Source organism: Lissotriton vulgaris, chromosome 8 (genome assembly GCF_964263255.1).
Source record: "Lissotriton vulgaris chromosome 8, aLisVul1.2, whole genome shotgun sequence".
Taxonomy (NCBI): domain Eukaryota; kingdom Metazoa; phylum Chordata; class Amphibia; order Caudata; family Salamandridae; genus Lissotriton; species Lissotriton vulgaris.
In genome coordinates, this window is record NC_141696.1 from 372,275,969 (window position 1) to 372,295,892 (window position 19,924).

At 46.3% G+C, this 19,924-nt stretch overlaps 1 protein-coding gene across 7 annotated transcripts in view; it reads left to right on the top strand.

Annotated features, from left to right (window-relative positions):
• The window catches only part of RPGR (retinitis pigmentosa GTPase regulator), a 420,762-nt gene that overhangs the window by 222,563 nt on the left and 178,275 nt on the right, over positions 1-19,924 (top strand). For all 7 annotated transcript variants that reach the window (XM_086934147.1, XM_086934148.1, XM_086934149.1 and 4 more), the window contains exons 12-13: positions 7,540-7,649; positions 10,758-10,823. In XM_086934147.1, the coding sequence (XP_086790273.1) occupies positions 7,540-7,649; positions 10,758-10,823 (176 nt within the window). The remainder of the gene's footprint in view (positions 1-7,539; positions 7,650-10,757; positions 10,824-19,924) is intronic.

The following is a 19,924-nucleotide window of genomic DNA, read 5'->3' on the forward strand; positions in this document are numbered from 1 at the left end:
TTTGGCTTTAGGTAACTTATTCTTTAGAAACCTGGAAGGTATCTTCAGTAGTTTTATATGGGGATATCATAAAGCCCGCAGATCTATGACTCTTTTAAAAGGGACTATAGAAGCAGGAGGGCTGAACTTTCCGGATTTTATATGATACTTTTGGTCCGCTTATGTTGGGCATATGAGATACTTAATTAATTCGGAAGGATCAGACAATCAACCTTACTTTTTAACGTTTATGTTCGATAAGGATGCTAAGTTTTTTCTTTGGAGGATTAACGGCCCTAAATATTTTAAAAGAGTACGGTTCAAGACCGCAAGAGATTTGGTAAAAGTCTGGCGCAATATACAGGCTTTTTGTAATTTGACTTTTTCACCCTAATTTAATTTTATGGGGAAATCCGGGCTTACCCGGGATATTTAACGATGGAGCCGCCAATATATGGTGAGTGCATGGAATAAAAACACTCGGAGACTTATATGGCGCACAAGGGCTGTTGAGCTTTGAGAGCCTTAAAACACTATATAATGTTACTGATACTATGCGATACAAGTATATGCAAATATATGATTTCCTGATTCGAAAAGTGCAGCTTCAGAGTATCTCAGAGCCCACTGTTATCTGGGAGAGCCTGTATTTTCAAAAGAATAAGTCCCTAATAAGTCACTGTTATAAACGCTTTATTACATACAGAGTTAGTGATTGTAGTATCTTGGTGGAGAAATGGATATGGCCGAGATACCCGCCACCCCCTCTCAACACAATCCCCAAAAGGAGTGAAACCGGAAACAGTTCTTGAAGTTTTTGGAAGTGGGATGGAGTGACCATCCCGGCCGTATTTATTAGAACAAAATTAAAACATTAAACGTTTCATGTTATGTACAATTTCATTACCATACTGCGATGTTTGGCTAACCTTAACAGATTCTCTAATACAGAGGTTCTCCTAGCCGAACTAGCAACCTACAAAACATTTCTTGACATATTGAAATTGTACAACCTAACGTTTAAGGGCCAACGGCAAGGTCATAACCGGTGTCAAGATCCCTAACCAGACTTACCCCTCCCACTTGGGATGGGCGACAGCACGGAGGCGTACCTCAAGTGCAACTACTACCAATTTCCCTTGACTTGACGGGGGCACCTAAAACTCGACGCCAGTTAAAGGTCGTTCGAATACTCGTGTGAGGTATCTAGAAGGTATCGTGGCCCTTATCCCAACCCCACACAACTTACCGCATCTGCCGTCGCAGATGTCACTGGCCCCGGGAAATTCCCCAGGAGGGGGCTGTAACCCCTCCTACAAAGGAAGGGGCCTTGACCGCCTTTCCTTTACTTCCGGCGACCCATCCTTAGAAGGGACCGCCTCCCCATTGAGGGGCCAATGGCCACCTCTCCCGAGCGCTCCCATCCGTGTTGGGTGACGCCCACTCATAGGGATCTACTAATTAGTGCTCACCGATCATGACCTTACCGCCACAGGCCCGGATAGTTGACCGGCTATCCGGGCCCCCCACAAAAACTCCTAGCTAAAGGTCATGTTCCAACGTTTTTAACCATGCTAAGAAGTCTCCTATGAGTAACTCATTTCCCACCCGAGACAAATGCACACCATCCCCCAGATACATACTGTCATCATTAATACAACCGTGCGAGATAGAATGCAATGTCCTGGAACGGAACAACCTACTCATTTTGTTATTAAGTTTCCTAACAGAATGGTTCAAAGCAGGGATCGAAATAGCCCCCCGCCACACTTTTCGTGGGATCATATGAGACCACGCAATTACGCACCCCGGAACTTTCCTCGCCAACCAACTTACAGTGGAAAGCATTGCCTCCAGGAGAAGTCGTCTACCGGTGGTGACCAAATCATTGCCCCCTAAATGTACTATGACTATAGACGGCGGTGACCTCATCCGCCCTAACAAACCCTCAAAGTATGCCTGAAACTGGTCAATACAGAGACCGCCCCTTCCGTAGAAGGACATCCTGTACCCGTATTCCCCAGCTACGTGAATCATGTCACCTGCTTCGAATACGTCTGCGGCACGCCTCACGTATGAGTGGCCCACGACCCACACCTCCTTTTTCACAGCCGGTGATGTCTGACCGCTGGCCCGGTGTTGGGTCGACTGCATAGTCCGCCCCGCCTCGAAGGCTTGCGTAACTGAAAACCAAACAAAAGACAAGAAGCGTGAGTACATTATTACAGCTTCACAACATGTGCAACCGCACATACCTCTTATAACAATTGGAGGACCAACGCCCCACTCGTTTTACTTGCTCCACATTAAGACCCCTGGCTGCAGCTTCAGTGGCAGCCCCTATCCGAAAGGAATGGGTCCCAAACTCACCCGGGTCCAAGCCCGCTGCGGTAATTGACATCGCGAGCACCCGCTGAAACTGAAACTTCGTCAGTGGGGTGGCGTCCGCGTGTCTCAACATTGTCCCCCCCCATGATGCCACCCTTCGTGCTAGGTAATCCTCTAAACACTTCACCGGACACATGGAAGACCCTGGAATCCTGCGAATGACTATGCAGTCTCCCACCCCACTTTGATCGGTTTTTGACTTGACAAAGGATACCGTCATAGTCTCACCCCTGATCTGAACGTGTTCACGGCACAAACCCCCCGCCACATCCCGCTTGCTCCTTGCCACCAGCTCACTTATCCTCATAGCCCCGTGAAATGCAAGCGTAAAAGCGGCTCGGAACAAACAGGCCTCGAACTGAGACGAGCATATGTCGGGGAGTGTGGCCAGCAACTGGGACAACCTATCCAGACCTATCGGGCGCCTCTCATCTACTCTGCGACCCTCAAGGCGTTGCCACCCACGCAGCGCTTTCTGTACAGCAAAAGACGCTGTCGGGTCCTGGATATTATGCGCCCTGGCAACAAAGGAGATGGCAGCACGATGCCTCTGGGCTGTAGCCACCGACTTCCCAGCCTTACGCAAGGACATCAGAAAATGTACTACCCAATCCTCATGCCCCCAAAGTCCCCCTCTCTCAGTCCCCAAAAAGGCTAAATAAGCCCGAAACGCCCCTTCGTATGCCTTCCTCGTCCTTGGTGCTAGACTCTCTCCCACGAGGTAACGAAGTTCGGGGCACCGAGAGACCAGAGAGCTTCGGGAAAGGGTGCTGGCTCGGGGTCCGCTGAGGGAAGGAAACCCGAGAAAGCCTGCATTTGAAAACGAGACAGTGCATCAGCAGCCTGATTCATCACCCCCGGGACATGTTTTGCTCTGAATACCACGTTCAGTTGCATACACAGTAAGACAATTTCTTTAAGCAGCCTCAAAATCATTTTACAACGTGCTGCCTGACTATTGATGCATTCTACAACGGTCATATTGTCCGACCAAAATATGACAGAGTGATTTTTGAATCCATCGGGCCAGGATCTGAGGGCCACCAAAATGGGAAACAGCTCAAGGAAAGCAATATTACTCGTCAGCCCCTCTTCGTGCCACCATGTTGGCCACTTTTGTGCCGACCATTTTGTGCCGAAGATGGCGCCGAAACCCATGCTTCCCGCTGAATCCGTCCATAGACCAAGCTCTTCAGAGGACAAGGCCGGTTTGTTCCAGACGACTCGACCATTGAAACCCGCCAAAAATGCTAACCAAATACGCATGTCTTGGCGGACCTCGGCCGATAACCTCGTGCGATGGTGACCCTCCTTTAGGCCGACCATCGCCTGTGCAATCGAACGGGAGAAGGGGCGGGCCATCGGGATCACCCTTAAGGCAAAATTCAACTTCCCCACCAATTGCTGCAATTGATGCAGCGTAACTTTAGATGCAGTGATACACATTTGCAGGGCTGTCTTGAATTTCGATACCTTGGAAGCTGGTAAACGAAAACAACCCTCATTAGAGTCCAACTCGATCCCGAGGAACTCGAGGCAAGTCGTGGGACCCATAGTTTTACCTGGTGCCAACGGCACGCCAAATTGATTCATTAAAACACAAAATTCAGTCAAGGCCCGGGCACATTCATCATCCCCAGCGGCCCCAAGGAACAGAAAGTCATCGAGGTAATGCATCACATTCCGAAAACCTGTTTTCTTCGTGTAAACCCATTGTAGAAAACTACTGAATTTCTCGAAATAAGCACAAGATATCGAGCACCCCATCGGCATACACCTGTCCATGTAATACAAACCTTGAAACATGAATCCCAAAAAACGTTGGTCTTCTGGGTATACCGGGAGCAAACGGAACGCTGACTCGATATCTGATTTCGCCATCAGCGTCCCGGGCCCCAGGCGATTCAACATGGCTACGGCCTCATCGAATGATGCGTACCGCACCGAACACATTTCTGGATTAATTGCATCGTTTACAGAAAGGCCATGAGGGGCTGATAAATTGTGAATCAATCGAAACTCACCCGGGTCCTTCTTGGGGACCACCCCTAAAGGAGAACAAACAAAGTTCGGTACCGGGGGGACAGGAAACGGGCCGGCAACCCGACCTCGGGCAACCTCTTTCCGGATCTTATCCTGTACTACAGTCGTATGCTGCAAGACGGAAAGTTGATTTTTGCACGTCCCGACACCCTGAAAGTTACCCACCGGGATGCGGAAACCATATGAAAAACCGTTTCGTAGCACCCCAGCAGAAGTACGATCTGGGTATTCGCTGAGCCAGGGAATCATCGCCAGGGTATCAATCGGGGTTGGTAAAGGCGCCCCTCGGACTATATTAGACCTGTTTAGCGCCTCCTCTACCCCCATTTTCACCCGATTTGGCTCTGCACGAGGACTCAGGATGGGGTGCCCCACAACCACTACATTCGTGTTTGAATTTACAAGATCCCGGGGGCCTAGTACATTTACTTCTGTTGAAATTGAAACAGAAACCCCTCTTCCCTGTATTGCCGGCAGGTCTCGGGTAATCGTCTGTACCCGTACCCGACCGAAAGGGTGTCCCCCCATTTTGGCGGGAGGACTCACCAACAGCACTCCCCACCAACGGCACTTTCAACATCCCCGACTCTTTCATCTTATTCCATGTTAAAGAATCGTAACAGTCCCAGGTTAAACTTTTGTTATGCTCCATAGCTTTCCTGAAAAGGTTGTCATAACAGAACCATTGGTTACCTTGGTGTGAGGTCGAGTACCCCATAATTCGTGACTGATATACTGGAAATTCAGGGAGCAAATCAGGCCTACGTTCCCCCAAAATTGCCGTAAAAATTCCCCACGCATTACCCCAGTTACCAATATTTTCATTCACTTTAAAGGCGGCCATTTTTGCGCGCCAAACACTCGGATGCATCAGATCCTTTTGACCCTTAACAGTTTCGACCTCATAGTGATCAACGAGCAGGGAGAAAATGTTAACGTATTCCCCCGCCCAAATCTTTTCCTTTATTGGCAAAGGAACATGTTGCCCCAATTTTTCTCTACGAGACGGTGTGGACTCATCCCTTGCAATCGGCAATGGCCGCTTACCTGCGCCGGACGCTGCTTCCGTCCCTCGTGGCTTGTCTATCGCCGCATCCGGCGCGGGCACCTTGGCTGTATCACGTTTCACGCGCAACTGCTTTATGAGTGCTTGCGCTTCGGTAGCCATGGCGCCCCCATTACCGTCCCCCAACCATGCTGCTAACTGTGCCGCCAACTCGGGAGGCATCTCTTCGGCAGACGTCGGGGTGACTACCACGGGAATCGGATTCCCCTCATCCGGTACCGGGGCCGGTACCGGGGCTGGCGCCTCGAGCGGGGAACAGGGAACCGGGACGTCTCCCCCGACCGGCCCCCTTCTCGGCCTCTTTGGCTTCCCTCCGGCCGGTGGACGCCCCGATCCCTCCTCGCCGTCTCGCTCCGCCAACCGCTTCTTAATTTCGGACATGTCCTTCATGAGGGCCCGAACCAACTGGTCAGTCGACATTGTCTTCGCTCCTTTCTTGGGCATCTTTTCAGACGAAGTATCTAAAAGACAAAGAGAGAGATTAAAACGCTCAAAATTGGCTCTTCGTTCTGTCCCGAGCTCACGTGCAGCGAGGAGGTGCAGCTTCAGAGCACAAGAACAAGAGGATGTCTTCTGGTCTTGCGTCCCTTTTTATCCGTCTTCAGGGCGGGCGTATACCCGCCCCTGCCTGCCCCTGAGGGCGTGGCTGGCTGCGTCGGTGTCTAGGCCAGCCCACTCTAGGGCGGGAACGAGCGCGCCCCGGCTACGCCGCTTCGGGCATACCAGCTGAGACGCGCCTCCCGCCCAAAATGGCTTCCCGGGGGGATCGAGGCACTCGGCCATACGTTCGGGGGGACCGATTCGGTCGCCCCTTTCCAGTAGGATGCTAGGGAGTAGTATTAGTTCAGCAGCTATCAACAAATCTTTGGGCAATATCCATAAAGTCGTTCTCTCCTCAAGTTTAAGATTGCAACAATTTAAGACAACTTACATGCTTTATCATACCCCTGAAAGAATTTCTAAATGGGCTTCTAACAGTAGCTATACTGATAGAACTAAATGCCCTAAATGTTCGTTGGCTGCGGCAGACTTGGTGCATATGTTGTATACTTGCCCTAAGATATCTGAATTTTGGACATTGGTCGAGAATATAATGAAATTAAAATTAGGATGTACATTTTCCCTGGATCCTGCTTTAGTTCTGCTTGATGTTAATATCGCAAACACTCCACATAAGTCTATAATTACAATCATGCTATCTTGCGCAAAACTTATAATCGCCCGCGCTTGGATTTCCCCTACACCCCCACACTTCATGGAATGGTGGTCATTACTTAATGAGATTCACTGTATGGAATCTACTCTGGCTAGGATTAGAGGTAATAAGGCCTTGGTTAAATTCGATAAGATTTGGGGGTCTGTTATTTGCTGAAACGAATACTTATACAAGGCCTACTTAGCAAATGAATATTGATTTATAATATTTGCCTGCAACATGAATTACACTTGATGTGTCTGGGTCTAATGAGAATTCATTTATTATATGTTTATCCTGTCCATGATCTGAAATTCTTTTTTCTTCTTCTTTTTCTCATTGTTAACTTCTTGATATGTTTGTTTTTGATTACATTTCTTTCCTGTGGTGCTAATAAAACATGTTTAAAAAAAAAAAAGGAATTATCTACTCGAAAGTTGCAATCTTAGTCCCTGGTACGAGGTACAATTTAGGACTAAATACACGGGCAGTTTACATCTAGGAACGATTTCATATTAGCACCGTCCTTATTTCAAGTAAAGGCGTTGAACTCCATTTGCATTACATATTTACTTGCTGCTGCACATTTTGTTAGATTTGTAGGTTCTTCTTTCCTTTAGCCACTAGTAAGCAGGAAGCTTGACTTCTGCACATGCCTTTATTTTATCATGCACAATTCATGCAAATGCTTTTTATTGTACGTTTGTGCCTTCGATGGTTCCATAATACCATAGGCATAGGACTGCACCCCCCTCAAAATGTGCTACAATATCTTCAGCAGTTATAAGGTTATGTTTCTCAGTTTGTTACTGGTTCCGTTTTTTGTCTATGGTGGTTGGTGTCACTTAACAAGTGGTTCTTTATTTAGATGTGAAAAAGAAGATGATTGATCAAGTGAAAGAGATCTCTATGGAAGATGATTCGGACAATGAAAGCCAGCACGGAGGCCTGGGAGACACCATCGACCCTTTAAACATGGTAATGCATTGAGTTTATTTATTTTTTGCAATTGAGAGAACAATTAAAGTACTAGCAGAAAATAGATTAGGCGAAAGAAAAGATGTCAGGAATTGTACCCAGTTCTTTTTAGTCTACCTGTAAATTAAGCTCAAAATTTTATGATTTGTTATTTACTACTTCGAAGTGCAAGTGCCAGAAGGCATAGGAACTTCAGTAGGGTTTGCGGAAACCTGAAAAGTGATAGAAAAGAACAGTCTGAGAGAAAGGTACTCACTCGCATAAAAACATCAAGTAATCAAATCACAGTATCATCTCTACAAAGGTCATTAAAAATCACTAACTAACATAATTGCTGTTAGTGAAGGGTATGAGTTTACCTTAGTGGAAACATAATATCATGGACAAGATAATAGGGTATGAATGACTTACTTATAGTAATTAATTACTAGCCTTTCAGACCGCTAGGATCGCTAATAAAGTGTGACATGGCTATTCCATGGAGTAAATTAAACTGTACAGCTTTTCGCACACTAAGGCCCTCATTAAAAGTGGAGCTGAGCAGAATTACCACATATAATTCCACAAGTTACAAGTTAGCCATCATTGCCATCACTTCCTGTATCCTACTACATCCCTTAATTTCTTAGGATGTCCCAATACCACCTAGTCCTGATGAGACCAGGTTATTAGCAGAAAGGGTTGAAATGTCATTGACACAGTAACAATAATCAAACTATAGGAGGCCTGATTTGGATAACAGGCACAGGCATACTAGGCCTATGGACTTAGTATTATTTAGAGTTGTTTATTATAAACACACAGTCTGAGCTTTTCACTGATTTTATTGTATATGTTGTGTTTTTGGTTGTGTTAGCCTGGGATACATAGCACTTTAACACTTGTATATTTTTGTGAAAAACTGCCAAAAATTGATGAACTATAACCTTTTGGTGGTTAGGAGTAATGGTCGCATGATTTACTTTGTACATTAATTGTGAACTGTAAAATATACCAACAAAATATAATTTTGAACAGAATTATACTATTGAGACCCACTCTTTTTCATAATAGTTGTATATCCAGGTTCTCATGGGTCTAAGCTTTGCTCTTGTTAATAAGATAGCCCTAATCAATATGGTCTACTGATCTGACCCCACACTGTCAGTGAGAGTATATATTCCGAGTGGATCTAAAAGTTTGCTTTCTTTAAGTTCCACTCATTAAGGTGCTCATTTTTGTGCATTTATAGTCATTAGCAGAGGTGAGTGTTTAGATATTCCTCTTGGCATAGACCCTGAGGCCTCTACAATTTGGAGGAAGAACGAGTAAATTAATGAGAAAGGCTTTAGTGTGTATGAAAAAAACGAAAAGTGTCTTTGTATACATTTGCATTTCCATTGCAGTGATGGAGCACCGGAAGTCTTTGCAGCGGCACAGAGAGTCGTGGAGAACCCTAATTTGACTGCAATAACTCTATTATAAATTTGTTTTTCTTCGAATTTGTGATATGATCAGACACCTCTTAATACTAAAGGCTTGAGGGACTGTAGATACTGAGGAGTGGAATAAGGAGTTGTTGTTTTTGATATCTAAAATGTGCATTGGTACAGAGATGTTTTGCTTTTGAATCTGTTCTTCTATTCTTCGGCTAACTCCTTCAGAGCTGGGTGTTTTTTCCTGAGATTTCTCTGTTTAATTTCTGAGTTTTTTAAAGTATCTGTCATGTTCTATGATTGGTACTTCAGACTCGCGATCTTAATGCTTTCTGGTGAGTTTACAGTGACTGCTGAATGTCCTTTGTGTTTGTGATTCTTTAATAGAAGATTTAAACCACAAAACAAACAAAAACATTAAAATCTATTGAATAGTGCTAACATATAAAGTTTTAGAAGTTCTTTTCAGCCAAAAGAAGCCAACAGTGTTTCAGAATACGTTAATGAATGATGGGTTACTGCGAGAATATGTTTCCATAAAAGAGCAGTGTCAGTTTTTCAGCTTTTAAAGGCTGCCACATATCTACCTGTGTTGTCCTTGTTTTCCATATTGTTTTCTTTAAAATAGGTTTACAAAATATGTTTTTAGTCACTACTTCAATGGAGCTGACTTTTTTCCCTTAAGGATGGTTGTGTGATAAATTCAATACATTGGACCATTATAGTCTACAGAGAGGCTTCCAAACTTTTTCCTCCGTCTTAAAAATTACCTTTTCTAAAAAATGTTATTTACATTTTCATTTGTATATTAAAAGTGCTGCGGACTCCCATGCATACAGACCTATGACTATTGAAGATTCCTTTGTAAGAGAACCAGGATTACAAACAAGTAACTTTTCCCAATTGCCTATATATTGCACCTAGGCCTTGGTGACACCATTTATTTTTATTTCTATCCTCCATTAACTCAAGATCCATGTCCTGAGTACTTGTTTTTTGTGGGTTCTCATGAAGCTGCATCTTGTTCTTTGTGTGCTGTGAAAGATTGGCTAAATTTATGAAAGCCTCTATATAGAAGTCAAACTCGCAGTCTAAGGAAAGGATACCTTTTTCCATCTCCGAATATAGAAAAAGCTCAAGAAGCAGCACCAGAAGTCATCTTCACAACATGGTAACAAGAGGATGAGAACCAAGGAAGAGGCTTCTAATACCTCTCAATTGATACCTGTTTTGGAACCTCTTTCAATACCATCCTTTCCTTGATGCGAGCTCATCTTGTGAGCACGTTCAGTATTTTTCACTATTTTTGCTGTTTATGTATTTGGAAGGAGGTAAAATGAATGTCCTCCATTTCTTAAATTTTAAACATTGGACTGTGTTTGATGATTACTTTTTTTAAGTCACTTAAAATACATTTTAGGCAATGTTATATATGGTTTCACAATCCACTTTTTCCTTTGTTCCTCCTGCAAAAGGTTTAGTGATCTAGACAGACAAAACTCTGTTTGCGTAACTCTGTGTTAAGCAAACAGAGAAAATGGACAAATGGATTCGTCCTGTTTTTTGTTTCAGACCTGTACACTATCCTTTTTGTGACACAGCACTCCTCCTTATTAATATCGGATGCATTTCGTTTGGGAACGATGAGTAGGCGTATTTTAATTAGTTCAATTTCTATGCTTATCTGTTTCAGACTCATATGATGAGCTTAAATACTGCCAAACAGTCCTTAGAATTATCACCAGTTGCAAAGCGAAAGGTAAGAGGCTTGTTTTGGTTTGTCCGAAGGTCCATGTAAAGTCGGTTCTAACTGCTTTTCAGTTGTCAGTATAATTGTTATTTTTGTTCAACAAGTTTGTTATTGGGATTAATTGCCAGACTTTTTCCACAAGTTTACAAAGCCATTGTTTTTAAAATAATTATGTTTTCTTGTCATTCATTTTCGTAACTGTAATGCTGGGTCCAGTAAGTGTTACACAGCTGCAGGTTTCAGCCACTGAGACTATCGTGTTGCTCGGATCATTCATCCATTATAACTGGAATAATCCGTGTTCTTCTTAGCTCATGTGGCTGTACACTGTGCTTGGCCGGTACTTGGAAGCGGCCTCTTCAAAGACCACATAGGCGTTTCCACATTTACAATCACCTAGACGGTTGTACTGTGAGTTGTATGGAATGCACAGCTATGAAAGCAAGACCAGAGTACAAACTGGACGAAGGATGTCAAACTTGGCTTCTTCTTGTCATGCCTTAACTACACCATGCATTTCAGGAAGGAAGGGTGGAGAGTCTTATAATCTGCTCTTTTGAAGAGGATAGTGTATCTAAGGAAATGTATTGGAGATTCCTCATCCAAGATGGAATATGGAGTTTTTCTTATGCGATCAGTTCCCTTTTCAATCATATGTAAGGAGGTATCTACAAGTGATAGATGCAACTCAAGACATTTATTCCCTCATTTTTTATCCCATTAATCGCCAATTTGCTCTGATTTTTGTCCCTGGTTTGTTTATACTTTAAAGCACAGGGAAGGTTGGTGCCTTGTTAGTCAGTTCTACGTACGTTTTCATCTGCAATCAAAAGCTGCACAATTGCTAAAAAGGTTTTTAGCTTTTGTGTTTTTTTTAATCCTATCTGGGGCAGTCTAAAAGAAGATGCTTGACACCTTTCACTTAAGTTGTTAAGTGAAGGGAGGCACTATGGCTAGAGAGGTCTCCTTTTCCCAGGCACTCAAGAAAGCAAGTGAGCAGACCTTCTCAGAGTCTAGGTGCCTATAACTCCTTATGTTTGGCCATAATTTGGATTCTTTCCAAGACCTAGTTCTATTGTTACAACAATTATGCTTGGAAAATTCTGTGTTAGAGCAGACCTTGATATTGTGCTCTGGCTTTTTTTTCATTGAGAGAACTCGTGTAAGCAAAGATTTGCATTACATCCCCTCATGGAGGCACTCCGGAATGTTCATAGAAATGATTCAATAGTTCGAATTCAAGGTAGATTTATTTGATGTGTTCAAAGTTTTTTCAATTCAAAAAAGGTTCAAAGAATTCATTGATATTATCAACATATCATTGCAGCGAACCATAAAACTCCAATGCATTTCGGGCTACCTGCCCTTTGTCAAGGAGAGCTGAAAAAAGAAAGAAAAGAGCCCGGGTCAGGGATGGGGAAAAAAATCGAAAGCGGTGTTGGCCGTTAAATTATTTCCAAGTGCCGATCAATATGGTGAGGTGATGTGTATGTCGATCGGGATAAATAAGGATGTGAGCAAAAGACGTTTAAGGCGAAGTGCAGACAATACGATAAGGGTGCAGAGCGCAAAAGATGAAAAGACTGGTGATGAGTGCACATAGGGTGTAAGTGAAAAATAGTTACCGTAATACTAATGACGAGTGCAAAGGGGTGAGGGGTCTCAAGGATGTTAACGGCGTCCCCGGGTGGAGGACTGCGCGAGGACAAGTACTTACTATATGGTGCGCGCCGTGGCGGTCACTACAGATAACGCGACGGTCTGGAAACGGAGCATTGGGTTGTGTGGGGGGAGGTATAAACAGAAGGTGACATAGAAAGAGGACTGAGGGTCCGGGGATGGTGGCCATGTTGGAATGGGTGAAGAGAAGAAACTGACAAGGGACATAGTGTGTGTCAAAGACAGAACAGATGAGAGAAAGGAGGGATGATGGGGTAAAAGGAGATTAATAAAGAAGAAAATTAATAAAGATAAAAATTAAAATTAAAAATTAAAATTAATAAAGAGCAATGCAGATGGTAAACGGATACAAATTATAAGTAACAGCTATATTCTACACGATCATTTAGTCCATGAGGCTAAAGAGTTTGCAAACAAAATGTCCACTCTAGTTCTTTCTGTAGTAGCAGTTTGCGATTGTCAATTCCTTCTGTGCGTGTAACACATTCTAGCACAGTGAATTGCAGTTGTGCTATGGTATGGTGAAATTCCTGGAAATGTGTTGCGATGTTGGATTTTTCTTGTTTGGTGCGGATGTTCGACTTGTGTTCGTTTATACGCACTTTGATCTTTCTTTCAGTTTTGCCGACATATAATTTGCCGCATGGGCATTTCAAGGCGTAGATGAGGTTCATAGAGTCACATGTTGCATTCACGCGTAATTTGATAGAGTTACCTTTCATAGGATGTTTGATTTGATTTCCTTTGATTACACAATTGCAGTTATTACAGTTTTGGCATGGTTGAGTTCCTTTGAAATTTTGATGAGTGATGGGTTGCGTGGAAAGAATCTCTTTGATGTTTTTGCCCCGTGTGTGAGCAAACAGTGGAGGGCTGTTGAAGATGTCCCGAAAATCTGGTTCTACTTGGAGAATGGGCCAATGATTGAGAATGATTTTCTTGAACTTGTTGGTGGCTGTGGAGAATTTTGAAACAAGGACCATGCATTGGGTGGGAGGTTTAGTATGTTTGGCTAGACTTTGTTGTCTGGTGATGTTAGCAACACGTGTTTCTGCTTCATTGAGGATTTGTCTGGGGTAACCTCTATCTAGGAATCGTTGATGCATTTCCTTGATGCGGTTGTTGTAGGTGTCTTGTTCGGAAACGATCCGTTTAACGCGCAACATTTGTGAGAAGGGCAAATGTTTTTTAAGGGACCCTTGATGGAAGCTCTGATAATGCAATGTGTTGTTGCGGTCAGTGGCTTTACGATGTATGTCGGTGACAATCTTTTGGTCGTGAATTTTCACCAGCACATCAAGAAAAGAAATTTCTGTATCGCTTATCTGCCACGTGAGGCAGATGCTTGGGTCTTTGGTGTTGAGCTCCGTGAGGGCTGCAATGAGCGCTTCTTGTGAGTCGGCCCATAGGAAAAAAAGATCGTCTATGTATCGTACATACATTTTGATTTTGTCATGGAATCTGGGATTTTCATAGATGTGTGTTTTTTCGAAGTTTTGCATATATATATTAGCGTAGGTAGGAGCCGCACAGTTTCCCATCGCCATTCCTGTAAGCTGAAGGTACCACTTGTCATTTTCCTGAAAGTAACTATGATACAATGTATAAATCATGAGTTCCATGAGAAATGTCTGCATTTTGGGGTCAATGTTACTCTCTAGTAGGGTTTGTTCAACAGCTTCAATACCTCCCTGATGGGGTATGGAGGTATAAAGTGAGCTGACGTCGGCTGTACATAGGATCAATGGTTCGTCATCGTTCATTTCAACTAAGGCAAGTTTGTTGAGGAATTCAGTAGTGTCTTTTATGTAACTTGAGGATTTGATGACCAAAGGTTGAAGATACCTGTCTAAGAATTTGCCCGTAGGTTCGTGGATAGATCCTTTAGTGGAGACGATGGGCCGAAAAGGTGGGTCGAGGAGGTTTTTGTGAATTTTAGGGCTCATGAAGATTTTAGGGCTTCTTGGATATTCTTTAGAAAGAAACTTTTTGGTACGATCTTCAATTATTACCGATTGGTGTGCTTTGTCGATGATGTTCAGTAAAGTATTTTTTCATTGCCCAGCTAACACACTAATCTGGCATTTGTGTGAGGCTTTGGGTTGTCCATGGTGTTATGCAATGGTAATACCAAGGCCCAAAAACACTTGGAGGAGTGCACAATGCATACCCTCTTTTCTCAACATGGGACTGTTGGCAATCTACTGGGTTGGTGACATGAAACATTGGTGACAGAGTACATATTTTTATGAATTACCAGTCCTGACCGGGCTTTTCTTAACCCACAGCCTTGTGCTGACATTTAGCATGCATGATCAGTGCATGCGTGTATTTTGTGTATGTGCGGCACATTCATGACAATGAGACTGTGTGAAATGTGAGTATGTGTGCTGGGATAGTGCCATGCGTTTTTGATGGCACCTGATTTTGCATGGCACAAAATGGAGGAGGGATAAAACTTTCTTTGAGAGCTCGAGTTAGTTTGCTTGCATTGCTGTGGTTGGAGGGTAGAACATCAGGCACCAAAGTGAGGAGGATAGAGACAGGGCCTCCATAAGAAATTACGTGGTGACCTTTTAGCAAGGGCTTTCTGATTAGATTTTCCTGAACAATTCCATTTACAGCATGGTAAGGGAAAAAGGGTGAGTCAGCAGATTCTGTTTTAAAGGTGGGGAAATGTCTACGTAATGCCTGCCCTTTTGTTAATCCCCTGTTGCTACTTCAGGAAAGCTGATAATAGTTAGGTGTGAGTCTTCAGTCTTACCTGTGTCCATGTTTTGGATACTTCTGCTTTGAACCCAAATCGTCACTACCTGTTGTGTTAGCCATCACCTTGCACACAGAGTATTAAACTTTGTTCCATTTTAAAGTTCTTCTTGACACAGGAAGGGAATTGGGCTGGAAGAGCTGCTGTTAGACCTGGCATGATGTTTGTATGACGGCCACTCCTTTAGAGGTGAGGCAACATCACCTGAAGTCTGCACAGCTTGCTGGGGTAGCTGTTAGTCTGCCTAACTCCTAAAGGTCTCTCTGCCTGCTCAGAGTGCTAAAGAGAGTACCTGGCCCTGCAGTAAGAGAGACTGTCTGTGTTTCCAGTGCATAGAGCACCCAGAAGAAACCGGGAACAATCTGTGTCATGTGGGTCATAAGGTCTCCCAGAGGGTGGTTCTTGTAATGAACTGGATATGGAAACTTTGAGCAAAGCAGTACCCTACTGTATGGGGCCTCTGCATCCTGAATGAATGGTGCTACTGCTGTTCAGTGAAATCTTTAAGGGTCTGCAAACTGATAGATCTTCTCCATCCTTGAGGCCACTACTGCCAAAGATGGGCACCTGCCAATGTGGCCCAGAGGCCACAGCTGCCAACGGGCCACAATTGCTGAAGACGAGCATTCAAAAGTATGTCTTGCCACATAGGTGCCTACAGTGGTCCAAGAGAGAAGAGCAGCATCGCAATGCAAGAGAAGACTCCAAATGTGGAAGCTGACACACACCCTCCAGAGCCAGCCAAGCTGTCGCTCCATTGAGCAGGTCAAAGACTGTAACATGGACGTACAAGGATAAGCCTGCAGACGCTGAATACCTCGCATCTGCATGGATCCTGATTGCTCTCTGTGGGCTCGTGCCGCTACGCCACACCTCGCGGAACCCGCTTCGCGGGTCCCGCATCGCGGCAAGAAACACCCCTGGACTCTTGGACTGAAGGAGAGGGGCTATCTAGGAGGCTGTTGTGGGAGAGAACTGTGGAGCAGGACTGCGAGCGGCGGGTTTCGGACTCCATTTCCCAGGAGTCCCTGCTAGCCCAAATTGTTGCCACCTGGGCCGCTCTCCCTGCTCGTCACGCCCCACCCACCAACCACCATAAAGTCCTTTGTCTCCAGTAGCCAGCCGGGACGCTGAATACCTCGCATCTGCTTGGATCCTGGTTGCTCTCTGTGGGCTCGTGTCGCTTCGCCACACCTCGCGGAACCCGCTTCGCGGGTCCCGCATAGCGGGTCCCGCATCGCGGCAAGAAACACCCCTGTACTCTTGGACTGAAGGAGAGGGGCTATCTAGGAGGCTGTTGTGGGAGAGAACTGTGGAGCAGGGCTGCGAGGGGCGGGTTTGGGACTCCATTTCCCAGGAGTCCCTGCTAGCCCAAATTGTTGCCACCTGGGCCGCTCTCCCTGCTCGTCACGCCCCACCCACCAACGACCATAAAGTCCTTTGTCTCCAGTAGCCAGCCGGGACGCTGAATACCTCGCATCTGCTTGGATCCTGATTGCTCTCTGTGGGCTCGTACTGCTTCGCCACACCTCGCGGAACCCGCTTCGCGAGTCCCGCATCGCGGCAAGAAACACCCCTGGACTCTTGGACTGAAGGAGAGGGGCTATCTAGGAGGCTGTTGTGGGAGAGAACTGTGGAGCAGGGCTGCGAGCGGCGGGTTTGGGACTCCATTTCCCAGGAGTCCCTGCTAGCCCAAATTGTTGCCACCTGGGCCGCTCTCCCTGCTCGTCACGCCCCACCCACCAACGACCATAAAGTCCTTTGTCTCCAGTAGCCAACCGGGACGCTGAATACCTCGCATCTGCTTGGATCCTGATTGCTCTCTGGGGGCTCGTGCCGCTTCGCCACACCTCGCGGAACCCGCTTCGCGGGTCCCGCATCGCGGCAAGAAACCCCCCTGTACTCTTGGACTGAAGGAGAGGGGCTATCTAGGAGGCTGTTGTGGGAGAGAACTGTGGAGCAGGGCTGCGAGCGGCAGGTTTGGGACTCCATTTCCCAGGAGTCCCTGCTAGCCCAAATTGTTGCCACCTGGGCCGCTCTCCCTGCTCGTCACGCCCCACCCACCAACGACCATAAAGTCCTTTGTCTCCAGTAGCCAACCGGGACGCTGAATACCTCGCATCTGCTTGGATCCTGATTGCTCTCTGGGGGCTCGTGCCGCTTCGCCACACCTCGCGGAACCCGCTTCGCGGGTCCCGCATCGCGGCAAGAAACACCCCTGGACTCTTGGACTGAAGGAGAGGGGCTATCTAGGAGGCTGTTGTGGGAGAGAACTGTGGAGCAGGGCTGCGAGCGGCGGGTTTGGGACTCCATTTCCCAGGAGTCCCTGCTAGCCCAAATTGTTGCCACCTGGGCCGCTCTCCCTTCTCGTCACGCCCCACCCACCAACGACCATAAAGTCCTTTGTCTCCAGTAGCCAACCGGGACGCTGAATACCTTGCATCTGGTTGGATCCTGATTGCTCTCTGTGGGCTCGTGCCGCTTCGCCACACCTCGCGGAACCCGCTTCGCGGGTCCCGCATCGCGGCAAGAAACACCCCTGGACTCTTGGACTGAAGGAGAGGGGCTATCTAGGAGGCTGTTGTGGGAGAGAACTGTGGAGCAGGGCTGCGAGCGGCGGGTTTGGGACTCCATTTCCCAGGAGTCCCTGCTAGCCCAAATTGTTGCCACCTGGGCCGCTCTCCCTGCTCGTCACGCCCCACCCACCAACGACCATAAAGTCCTTTGTCTCCAGTAGCCAGCCGGGACGCTGAATACCTCGCATCTTCTTGGATCCTGATTGCTCTCTGTGGGCTCGTGCCGCTTCGCCATACCTCGCGGGTCCCGCATCGCGGCAAGAAACACCCCTGGACTCTTGGACTGAAGGAGAGGGGCTATCTAGGAGGCTGTTGTGGGAGAGAACTGTGGAGCAGGACTGCGAGCGGCGGGTTTGGGACTCCATTTCCCAGGAGTCCCTGCTAGCCCAAATTGTTGCCACCTGGGCCGCTCTCCCTGCTCGTCACGCCCCACCCACCAACGACCATAAAGTCCTTTGTCTCCAGTAGCCAGCCGGGACGCTGAATACCTCGCATCTGCTTGGATCCTGATTGCTCTCTGTGGGCTCGTGCCGCTTCGCCACACCTCGCGGAACCTGCTTCGCTGGTCCCGCATCGCGGCAAGAAACACCCCTGGACTCTTGGACTGAAGGAGAGGGGCTATCTAGGAGGTTGTTGTGGGAGAGAACTGTGGAGCAGGGCTGCGAGCGGCGGGTTTGGGACTCTATTTCCCAGGAGTCCCTGCTAGCCCAAATTGTTGCCACCTGGGCCGCTCTCCCTGCTCGTCACGCCCCACCCACCAACTAATTACCCAATATAAACAACCCCCTAATACCGCTGCGCGAGAGCACGCGAGAGCGCGCCGGGAGAAGCCCGGGACAAGGGCGGGGCCGTTTTGTGGCCGTTCGGGGGCCGAAGGAGGCTGGACTGGGCCAGTCCTCTAACATCTACTGTACCCTCTTTCATCTCAACAAGTAAGACTGTTCCGTTCTTGACTCTGTTCACCCTGTTACTCGCTTAATTGCATTTACTTGGTGGGACTGTCCACAAATTGTTTTATCCCATAGACTCCATTACATTCAGTGTTAATTCATAGTTTTGCCCCCAGGGTAGCCATACTAATAATATCCATAGACAGTGTACAAGGTTGGAGGTCTATCCATTCGGGGTTTGCATACTTTACTGAAGGTTTCTTCTTTTCATTGGACAAACAAAATTATTAGCTTAAACAAATCCAGTTTTGTTATACACCCCCTCCAACATTGATTCTTTTAAGTCCCCATGGCCGCTACTCATGAAAAAATCCTGCCGCCTGACATTGGGGGAACAGTAAAGGTACCCTTGATAAATATTTTAGAAAACCCGCGCTTGATACGGATAGGGATTTAGAACTGGCGGAAAAAAGGGCGGAGCGCCGTCGCTCTATTGAATCTATTAAACACAGATCTTCTGTGGTTGTATTGCCTCAGGTTAATTTAGTGGAAGTAGCCTTGACTCAAGGAAATGAGGAACCGCTATCTACGCAGGGGATTCCCACGCTTCTGCGAGATACGCCCCCCTCATCGACTGCCATTAACAGCATGGAAGAAAATAATACTGTAGTCATTAATGACATTAATACCTTAATAGAATCAACACCCGCTAACCCACGAGTAGCACTGGGGAAGAAGAAAGTTGGCAAGCGGGAAGTTGCCAAAGTGGTTGGACCACCACCAAATAAGAGACAGAGGAAGGGAGGTGTTCAGCAACGAGCCAGAATCAGTCATACTGACTTTGGAAAGGATAGGAAGGTTTCTGTTACATCTGTATCCACTAAAATTGCTACATCACCTTCTGATCTGGCTCAGGCGCCATTACATGAAACAATATCCCCCTTAAATATCCCCACGCCGACCGTAGCCAGACCTACCTCAATACCTACCAGTATTGGTATACCTAATGACCAATTATCTACTCTCTCCCTCGACAGTATTGAACATTTACTCAGGGCTTTCACATCCCCTATACTGGAGAGGCTGAAGAGGCTGGAGCAACGACTGGGGGAGATAGAAACGGCTATCATCAACAAAGCAGGTCCCTCGAAAGTTCCAGCAAAGCCAGCCTTACCCCCTGCAGCCGTACCCCCAACC